Below are 10,829 nucleotides of genomic sequence, written 5' to 3'. Positions count from 1 at the left end.
TTAATAAATGTTATGTTGTGTTATTTCTCTTTTCTTTCCCTCTAAATCTCCCAAATGAAGAAAATAAATTTTTGACTCTCCACCATTAATAATTAAAACAAACACAAAAATTTAAAATATTATCTTCCCACCATCTCCTTCCAACTAATTTGTGGAGCAAATTAATCTGATTAGTTAATTTGTTGATTTTTTTTAGTATCTAAAAAATTCAGACACCAATAATCAAATTATATAAAATACAGAAGTGCAACATCCAAAAATAAGTAATGATTAATTTGGGTAAAAAAAATCTCAGTTCCAACCACCACATGTACCGTTTTGCTTTCTCCATTGCCTCCAAAGCTCGGTAAGTGTGCTCTTTTGCATTTTCATTGTACACATTTCAGCTGGCTTCAATTTTTGCTATTTTTTTAAATTATTCACATGGGTATCTGATAAAATTATTGTAAATAATGTGCATTTTCTCTTTATTATTGTTCTTTTTTGTCAGGATTGCTAGGAACAATGCTCATCAGGTGAAGATGGAGTAACTGTTGCTAACTGCTCATCAAGAATATCGGCGCCAGTCTTGTAAAGCAGGTTGCAAATGCTACCAATGATGTGGCTGGTGATACTTTAAAGTTAAATATTCACCATTGATTTGGTTTTATCCCTAGGAAATGGTATAGATGATGAAAGTTATATCTAAATACTGTCGCATTTGACATACTGATATTGTGCATTTGTCTTATTATGACCAAGTAAGTAATGAGTGCTCTAAATTGAATAAAGGTTTGTTTTTCCAATCGACAGGTATGAGATATACTTTTTTGTTCTTAGGTACCTTCAATCTTTGATTCATGGTTTTGCTTATTTGATTTGTTTTCTCATTATCTTAGGTATGTGCAATCAAAGCCCCTGGTTTCGGTGAAAACCGGAAATCTGGTCTCCAGGATCTCGCTGTTCTCACGGGAGGTCAAGTAAGTTATCTGTTTGCAATAAAATTATTGATATATTTCAGTCTCATCTGATAAACATGTGAGTTATACATTTTACCTATACACTCAGCTTATCACTGAAGAGCTCGGCATGAATCTTGAAAAAGTTGATCTTGATATGTGTGGCTCTTGCAAAAAGGTATCAGTTTAGCTTAAGTTGATCTCTACAGAATAGGTCGGCAATAGAAAATAGCACTTCAGATTATGACAAGGAAAAATTACAAGATTAGCCAAGCTTTCTTGGGGTGTTGCGGTGCTTAAGGTATGCTTATTTAAATTATCTCTGCTTTCTTATGGTCTTTTATAGTTTTACCTGTTAAGCATCCCAAGGTTGTTTACAATAAAACTGACATCTGAAACTTGAGTTTTGCAGATTGGAGGAGCCAGTGAGGCTGAAGTTGGTGAGAAAAAGGATAGAGTGACAGACGCCTTAAATGCAACTAAGGCACTAAGGCAGCTGTAGAGGAGGGCATAGTACCTTGTAACATACACTCTTATCATAGAAATGTTTATGTATAAGTTATTTCTATAATGACTTATCAACTTTATCATTTTCAAATTCTTGTTCACATAAAAAGTTACTTAGTCTATCATGTCAAACTAAAAGCTTGTTTCAAATTATACAGAGCTTTCTTTAGATGACTGTTTGACATATACTTCTTTATCTCTCTCTTAATTATATATATCTACATATTAATAAATATGACTCGCTACTAATGTTGCAAACATAATATAAACAGAAATTTCATACTAAAAATAAACAAATCATTTTATATTTTTTTCTATTAATCAAATCATTTTGTATTATTGATTAAAAAATAATATAACATTATATATTCTCTTTTTTAAATAAATCGAGTTGCAGACCCGACCCATGAACCATTACTGTAACGAAAATAATCAGCCGGCCGGGGCGTGAGAAGAGCGCCGCTATTATGACTTCACAATCTGTCGCGTGACCCTAACAACCATGGTTGAGGGCATTTAAGACATTTTACTTTGCATATACTGTTGCTCGCCGCTTGTGACTACATAGACCGAAATGCCTCGAAGGGCAAGAAGGCATGAACAACTCAGATCTTGGCCCATTACATTCTCCCCTTTTGCTCGTGCTCTTGCTCGTATGGCTCCCGTTTCTATGCCAAAGCGTCATTCCGAATCCATTGAAGACCCCGCCTCTTCCTCTGCTAGTAAGACTCCTTTTTCCCCTTTATAATTTAAATATCAGTGAGTCATGTGAATTCATATTTTAAGTGCCTTTCATGTTTTACACTTTGCATGCCTATTCCTAACCCACTTCGTAGGTAATGGATTCATCAAGCATCCCCTTGAAGAATCTGAGTCATCTGACGGGGAGTTTGATGTAATAGCTCTTCTTATGCTTTGGTTCAATTTCCATGAAAAGTCAAATTTGTTGATATAAGGTCTCTGTTGTTGTTTAAGGGAGTTGTTCAAGCAGATTTTGCCTTTTTTGATCCTAAACCCAATGATTTCCATGGAGTTAAGACCTTGCTGCAAACTTACCTAGACGTTGAAGAATGGGATTTGAGTGGCTTTGTAGACTTGATTTTGGGACAGACCACTGTAGGGACTGTTGTAAAGGTAGAGGATGATGCTGATGAAGGAATATTCGCCCTTGTTACCGCTCTTAATTTATGGAGGTATAGGGTAAGTCACATGGTATAACATATGATATTTTGCTTGATCTGTTTGCCTCTTTTACCTATACTTTTTTGGTGCCTTGAGTATAGTTATATATAACCACTTCCTTTGCTGTGTGGTAACCTTGACTTATAAGTGTATTTTAATAACCAAGAATATATTACGTTTTGTATGGAAATTGAACATTAATCAACTCATTCTTGTTTCAATTTCCAATTTTTTCGCTCTATTTTTAATGTCTTTGTTTCACGGTTGTGGTACGTGGCAATTTGGAAAAAAAATTATGAGTAACAGTTGTAAGAACTTAACTTGCTATTTGCTGTTATCTAACTTATCTACAAACACGAAATTTACAAGGTTACTTTTTTTTTTTTGTAAATATGGATCGAAAGACATTTTATTTGAAAAACTGCTAGATGCTAATCTAAATTGAGCCTAATAATTTGCTAGGAGCAAAGATGTATTATGTCATTCAAGGACTTTCTTCTCCTTAAAGCATGCCAAGAGAAGGGCATTGCTGATCAATTGAGATTACTTTTAGGGGAACAAGCACATAACGTGGGTATCCTGGTATCACAGCGTGTGGTGAACCTTCCTCCCCAGCTTTTACCACATCTTTATGATTCTCTTTTTAACGAAGTGTCATGGGCCACAGAAGATGAGGTTAGATGTTGATACTATCATATGGTTGAGGATGTTAAAATGTTTTTCTCTCTGATTGCTAGGTATTAATTTTTTCTTTATAACATATTATCTTGTTGCACACTTAACAGCCAACGGAGGACCTCCGGAATTCCTTCCAGTTTAAGCATTATTTAATACTTAGCAAAATTTACAAGGTATTACGCTTCTATAGTATTTCCTCCGTATTTACTGTCCTCTTATTGATATATCTAGATTTTATGGTTAAGATAATTTTTTCTCTGCTCCACTTTTGTTGTTTTGTGATGTCTTACTTCATTATTGGCTGTAAAAATACAGCACAAGAATGCAGAACAGAAAAGGAAACTGGGTGAAGATAATGATGAGGCGATTGTATATGTAAAGCCTGAGGATGAACTTTTTCACAAGGTATTAGGTATCTTGGTGCCTTCATTTTGACGTATTTTGTCTCTCATTACTAATTATTGTCCAAAATAATTTCCAGTTAAGCTCGTGGTCCTTCTGTTTTCCTTTGCGCACTCAGCAGCCTGCACCTCACGAGGCAAGTTATATGATTCTTACATATCAGTAGACTATCATTGTGAATCTGTGATGTTTTTATTAATATGCTGAAAGTTACTCATTTTTTTGTCAATTTCTGAAAGTAATTTGAAACGCATAGTTCTATCTATCTGTCGGTCGGGGAAATAAATAAGCACTATATTTATTTACTTCTTTGGGAATTGGCCATGTGATCTATTGGGGTTGTGGTGTTTATATAAATGGAATGCAGTGTGCAAAATTTTATGAAGTTTCTTCTCTACAGATTGACAGAAATGTAGTTTAATAAATTTTAATAAGTTTATTCTCTACAAATTTTATAGACTTGTTTGTTGAATGGTTGTCTGTTTTACTTTGTTCTCAGTATTTTATACAATGTTGTTTGTTAATATTGTTTGTTAAGAGAAACTGTGAAATGATTTAGTATTGTAGACAATATGTAAAATGTGATTGTTTTTATATTGAATAAACTTTTATTTTTATTAATATTGCACGTATTTGATTTGCTCATTTTTCTATTATTACTTTTGGACATGAATCACATTGGCTATAGGTTTAGTATTGTAGACCATATGTAAAATGTAATTGTTTTTATATTGAATAAACTTTTATTTTTATTAATATTGCACGTATTTGATTTGCTCTTTTTTTTTTATTACTTTTGGACATGAATCACACTGGCTATAGGTTTAAACTTTGATTCGCATTATTATATGATAGGAAATTTATTTAGCTACTTATTTAAATTTGAACGATTCTGAATTATATATTTTCTTCGTTACAGTTGAAGAATTACAAGTCAATGGGATTAATTATGACTGTTGAGGCCGACAAAATTCCTACGTTTCGTCAACAAATAGGTTATCTAATAAATGAAAGCTGAATCTCTATCAATTATTTAAGAGAATGTTAAAACTTTCTGAAGTTACCGGCAATTTTAAGCATATTCTTTTTAATACGGGAGATTTGCTTTGCTGAACATGAGATCTCAAACATACCGACAGAGTCTATTACACAGCCCAAACCTAGCCTATTATATTGGTCCATAGACTCGTCAATAAAGTCCTAACTCACAATCTCTAATATTATGCCTTTTATTGAAATAAAATTTTTAAAGTCCCAATCCATTATTTCATTATTTTTTATAGGTTTAAGTGAGGGGTTCATAACCCTAATGTTTTATTAATTGAGATTATTTATTTTAAAAAAATTGATGTTTATTTTTCTCAAAAAAATATCAGAAAAGCTTCTCAAGTAAATTTAAAATATTTTTTTCTCAAAAAATTATGATCAAAATTAAAAAATTATTTTTCTTGAAAAAATCAATTTTTTTTCTTTAATTAAAAAAATTGAGAAAAAAAAATTATTTCTCAAAAATAATGAAAATATTTTTTCAAAAATATATTTAAAAAAAAATTAAAAAGTGGGCCCAATGTTCCACCCACAAAAGTTTAGGGGATTTCGTTTTCTAGGGTCTTTTAAACTATGAAATTTTTTATCCCTGAACTATGTGTGGATTTGTGCCAATAATTAGTGGGTTTATGAAATTGATAGGTCTAATTATAATTCAATCATTTTTTCTAGATTGAACTATCATGCTATTTGTATTTGTATATTTCATATAAACTCTCAGGTATAATTGTTCGGTTCTTTAACTTAATTTCAGATAACATTTTAATCTTTTATCTTTTTTATTTTATTTAGTCTTGTATTTAATTTTAAGTAACAATTTAATCTTTTGTGCCTTAAAATATCAACAATATTATCATTTTCTTTTATAAAAATTCAAAAAATTAATCAAAAATTTCAAACAAAATTCATAAAATTAATTATAATCTTCAATATAATGTAAATTTCATCAAATTCATAACTTAAATATTCACAAAAAAAAAAATATTTTTTTCATTTTTTATTTGATGAATTTGATGTTGTTGAAGATGGAAATGTAAGTTTATTTGAATTATGTATATGATGAATATATGAATTTTCTTGAAATTGATATTGAATTTTATGGGTTTTGTTTGAAGATTTTGGTGAATTTTTTAGATTTTTGTAAAGAAAATATAGTATTATTGACATTTTAAAATATAAATGATTAGATTGTTACTTAAAATTAAATAAAAGACTAAATCAAAAACAAAAAAAAAATCGAAGAGTCACCTGAAACTAAGTTAATGACCGCATAATCAATTATTTAATCTAATATAAATTTTTAATAATTATTTTTACTTTCAAGAATCCTCTTTTGTAAAAAAAAAAAAAACTAATCAAGAAAACACAAAAAATTAAACATTTTTCCTTGGGTGGCACGCCAATATCAAGTCGATTTTTTTTTAAAAAAAAATGAGAGTTGAGTTTTCATTGGGATAATTTATTTTAAATATCTCTTTTATTTTTTTAGTTATCAAAATATCCTATTAAAAAATATGTATAATTATTCATACGTCTTTTAACTTAATTTCATATAACACTTAAGTCTTTTGTGTATTTTTTTCTTCTCCTGATTTAGTCATTTATTTTTGTTGTAGCTAAATATCACTAGAAGGGGGGGTTGAATAGGGATTTTGCTGTTAAAAAATATTTTAAGTGTTTTTAAAACTATCCTCTCGCTGAGGATGGCTAGCTCGAGGATGAGATTTTTAAATCGTTAGATCTAAGCTGAGTAAAAAAGTAGGAGCAGAATATGAGGGACACACACACAATTTTATACTGGTTCACCCAAAGATGGCTACGTCCAGTCCTCACACCCTTGTGAGATTTCACTAACTTTCAAACAGATCAATCATCAACCCGAGGATGATTACAAACTGTGTATTATCAAGCTTCACCAAGCTTACAATCAATTTTCAAATATTTCCAAGCTTCACTCACTAGGAAATTACAAAGTAGAATGAGAGTGATTGATACTTAATACTTTCTCACAAGATATACAAAGATATAGTGTAGGATCAAAGAAAGTAATAAGAGAGGATGTGATTTGCTTCTTGAAAGCTTTAAGATGCTTGATCTTTTTATGCAAGTGTGTTGTGTATCTTCCAATGGAGAGCTTGTATGCATTTTATAGAGATCCAAGCCTTTGATGACCGTTGGAGCTCATTTTCAAAGGATCCAAAGTTTTCATCAAAATTACAGAATTGCCACTCAGCTTGTTAGGCTTAGCCAGAACCCATCCTCTTGCAGCATAGCTTTGATCTTGGCATGTCCTTGCTCTTTCTCTTTAATCAAAGTGCAAGGCTGTTTCTGAGCTGCATTTTTCGAAGTCTTTAAGGTCTAGGTTGGCTTCATCTTTTGAGGTGATGTGGACATGAGAGAAAAAGCCACTTTATGACATAGGACTGTCATACTCAGTCCGAGGATCAGATCTGACAGCAACATGTGATCTTCCATTTTTGGCTTGTTTCAAGTTGCCTTTTGTTAACTTGACTTCCTTATGAATTAAAACGTGCAAGCCCATTTAATGTTCAGATCTTGACCTTTGCACATGCTTGATAGGTTGCTTTCACTTTTGCTAGCCTATCCTTTACATACTAGATCTAGCCATATTCACCTTTTTCTTTTGACCTTTTGACTCTTACTTTTGAATGATTTGTTTATTCATGTTTGACATTGTTATACATTTGAATAAACACAATTATTCTGGTGAGAAATCAGATTGTCCAGATCTGGAGTTTTTCAACTTGCAGCAATTTCCATCCTCGCGCTTACAGCAATTTCCATCCTCACGAGGGTTTTCCATCCTCAGGCCAGAATCACTTTTTCCTTCTTTTTGCCTTAATGATCAATAACCTATTATCTTATATGAATACACTCAAGAGCACATGTTAGTCATTAACCACAATCATAATCTCTTAAGTAATTTTGTTATCATTAAAATCATTTGAGAGATTTTGTCTCAACAATTTTATTTGATCTTTTATGTTTTAAAATGTTAACAATATTATTATTTTTTTACAAAATAATTATCAAAATTTTCAAACAAAATTCATAAAATTAATTATCATTTTCAATATAATGTAAATTTCATTAAATTGATAACTCAAATATTCAAATAAACTTATATTTTCATTATTTATATTTTCAATATCTATATTTTCAAATTTTTGTAATAAAATTAAATAAAAGACTAAATCGAGGGAAAAAATATATAAATGTTCATATTGTTAAAGTTACTTTTTTAGGAGATGGTTGTATTAAAAAGACTATGCAATTGTTCGTAAGTTGTAGTTCAATTGATAAATGTTCATATTATTAAGTTGAATAATATAATTTTAAATTTAAATTTGAGATATTACAGTTGTGTACGCAAATTTTAGAAAATGTTTACTATTTTGTATACATACTTTATGACCATGTAATTTAATATAATTTTTATTACACTATTGTTGCATTAAATTATTTTATTACTTTATATATATATATATATATATATATATATATTAAATATCATTTAAGTGTCAAAAGTTTTAATATATGTACTTTTTTTAGGCATAATTGCTCTTGTGGTCTTATAACTTAATTTCAGATAACAATTCAGTCATTTATTTTTTTTCTTTCGATTTGGTCCTTTATTTAATTTTAAATAAATAATTTGATCTTTTATGTTTTAAAATGTTAACAATGTTATAATTTTTTACAAAAAATTAATCAAAATTTTCAAACAAAACTCATAAAATTAATTATCATCTTCAATATAATGCAAATTTCATCAAATTTATAACTCAAATCTTCAAATAAACTCATATTTTTATTCTTTATATTTTCGAATTTTTATAATAAAATTAAATAAACGACCAGATCGAAAAGAAAAAAAAAAAACTGAAGTGTTATCTGAAATTAAGTTAATGGACTGCATATTTTATTAATAAAGACATGTATTTTTTAGGCTAAATAGCACCCACAGTCCCTTAACTTAATTTCAGTTAACGTTTTAGTCTTTTATCATTTTTATTTTAAGTGACAATTTAGTCATTTATTTTAATTTTAAGTGACAATTTTATCTTTTATGTCTTAAAATGTCAACAATGTTATCTTTTTTGTTTTTTATAAAAATTCAAAAAACTCATCAAAATTTTCAAACAAAACCTATAAAATTAATTATCATCTTCAATATAATGCAAATTTTATCAAATTTATAACTTAAATCTTAAAATAAACTCATATTTTTATTCTTTATATTTTTGAATTTTTGTAATAAAATTAAATAAATTACTAAATCGGAAAAAAAATATATAAACAACCGAAGTGTTATTTGAAATTAAGTTAAGAAACCATATGAACATTTGTGCTTAAAAAGTATATTACAAATATCCTACTTCTTTTATGCCGCATTCCCACCCTACGACTATCTTAAGAGAAAAAAGAAAATTGATGCAGTTGGAGGTCGCATGAATGCGATCATGTACAAGGATTCAATTTTTTGTCATTCATTTTAACACTTGAATAATTATTAATTTAATAAATTAAAAATAATAAAAATATTTAAGAAAAACAAAATTCTATTATAAAATCAAATAAAATAAATTGAAAAAAAAATGTTGAGTAGATGTGTCAAAAACAAATAATTTATTATATTATTTTAACAAATCACTCATATAGATAAATTTATATTACTTTAACAACTTACTCCTATTTTGCAGATAAATTAACAACTTAATTATATTTTGTTAACAACTTCCTTCTATTTTCTTTGAATCTAATAAATAAAAATTAATCATAATACAAATAATTATAATTAAAAAATAATAAATTATATTAATAACATCAAACAAAATAAATTGTATTGAAGAAAAAAAACATCAAAATTAATGCGGTTGAATAGATGTATTTAATTTAATTTTATTAATATAATTTTGTTATTTAAAATATTTTTATTATTTTTAATTTATTAAGTTAACAATTATTCAATTGTTAAAATAAAATTGAAACTTTGTACACGGTGACTTCTCTCGAATGCGACCTTCTTTGAGTTTAATTTGTATTCAGTGTTAGTGTAAAAAAATAAAATTACACATTCGGCAAATCATAATCAATCATACAAGTGATTTTATAAGTAATTAAGATAAAAATAAAACATTATTAATGATTCAACGATTGTAATTGATTGACAATGTAAAAATTACTTCACTAATATTGTTTATAAATTAAATATTTTTTGTTTTTGTATAAACAAGACGCAATAATACATAGATATAGGTACTCTAATAACTGATTTATTTAATAACTGATTTAATACATAAATATTTTAATTAATTGTTTATTACTATAATTAAAAACATAGTTATACTATTCTACATAGATAAAATTACTATATTAACTATTTTATTTAATAATTTATTATATATATTAATCAACAAAAACACAAAATGCATATCTATTTATGATTGACATTTAATTATATTTTAAAAATCTTACCATACATTTAATTAACGTCATTTGATAAAGTTTTAGATTGCTTGTAATTTTATTAAAAAAATTTGGGTTGATACTAAGTATTTTTAATTTGATGGTTCGATTGTTAAATTAATATTTATAGTTAGTTATTAAGGTTAATAAATTTATTCAAATAGTGTATTATTATATTATTATAATGCACTTAATTTGATAGTTTATATTTATTTTAATTTAATCAAAGGTTTTGTGTTTGAATCTAGTCTAAGAATGCAACAAATTAAATTTCTTAACTTATTGTAATTTATTAATTTAAGAAATTGATCTTTATAATTATCCGAAGAGGATATTAGCTTTACAATAAAATAAAATTATCATTCTTAAATAATAAATAAAAATTAAAGTTACTTTTTTAAAAGATGGTTGTAATAAAAAGACTGTACAATTCATAAATTTTAGTTTAATTGATAAATGTTCGTATTATTAAGTTGAATAATATAATTTTAAATTTAAATTTAAGATATTAAAGTTGTTTCAATAGGTTTTAATAGATGTTTACCATTTTGTGTATATAATTTATGACCATGTAATTTAATATAA

General features: G+C 27.5%; 1 protein-coding gene across 1 annotated transcript; it reads left to right on the top strand.

Annotated features, from left to right (window-relative positions):
• Positions 1-214: 214 nt before the first annotated feature.
• On the top strand, positions 215-4,965 carry LOC101496025 (protein BCCIP homolog). The gene is made up of 12 exons (XM_027332846.2): positions 215-346; positions 491-959; positions 1,048-1,239; positions 1,351-1,458; positions 1,843-2,167; positions 2,282-2,340; positions 2,421-2,645; positions 3,090-3,302; positions 3,413-3,478; positions 3,621-3,710; positions 3,787-3,843; positions 4,627-4,965. The coding sequence occupies exons 5-12, from the start codon at positions 2,020-2,022 to the stop codon at positions 4,723-4,725; spliced, it is 957 nt and encodes a 318-aa protein (XP_027188647.1). The 5' UTR covers positions 215-346; positions 491-959; positions 1,048-1,239; positions 1,351-1,458; positions 1,843-2,019; the 3' UTR covers positions 4,726-4,965.
• The last annotated feature ends 5,864 nt before the right edge of the window (positions 4,966-10,829 follow it).

The sequence above is a fragment of the Cicer arietinum genome, chromosome 1, assembly GCF_000331145.2.
Source record: "Cicer arietinum cultivar CDC Frontier isolate Library 1 chromosome 1, Cicar.CDCFrontier_v2.0, whole genome shotgun sequence".
Lineage (NCBI taxonomy): Eukaryota > Viridiplantae > Streptophyta > Magnoliopsida > Fabales > Fabaceae > Cicer > Cicer arietinum.
This window is presented reverse-complemented; position numbering and strand designations above follow the sequence as displayed.

Excerpts from the sequence above, each read along its gene's own strand:
- LOC101496025 (XM_027332846.2), top strand. The coding sequence starts at position 2,020 with ATGCCTCGAAGGGCAAGAAGGCATGAACAACTCAGATCTTGGCCCATT. Across the intron at positions 3,479-3,620 it reads TACTTAGCAAAATTTACAAG|CACAAGAATGCAGAACAGAA; the intron begins GTATTACGCTTC and ends GTAAAAATACAG. Across the intron at positions 3,711-3,786 it reads AGGATGAACTTTTTCACAAG|TTAAGCTCGTGGTCCTTCTG; the intron begins GTATTAGGTATC and ends AATAATTTCCAG.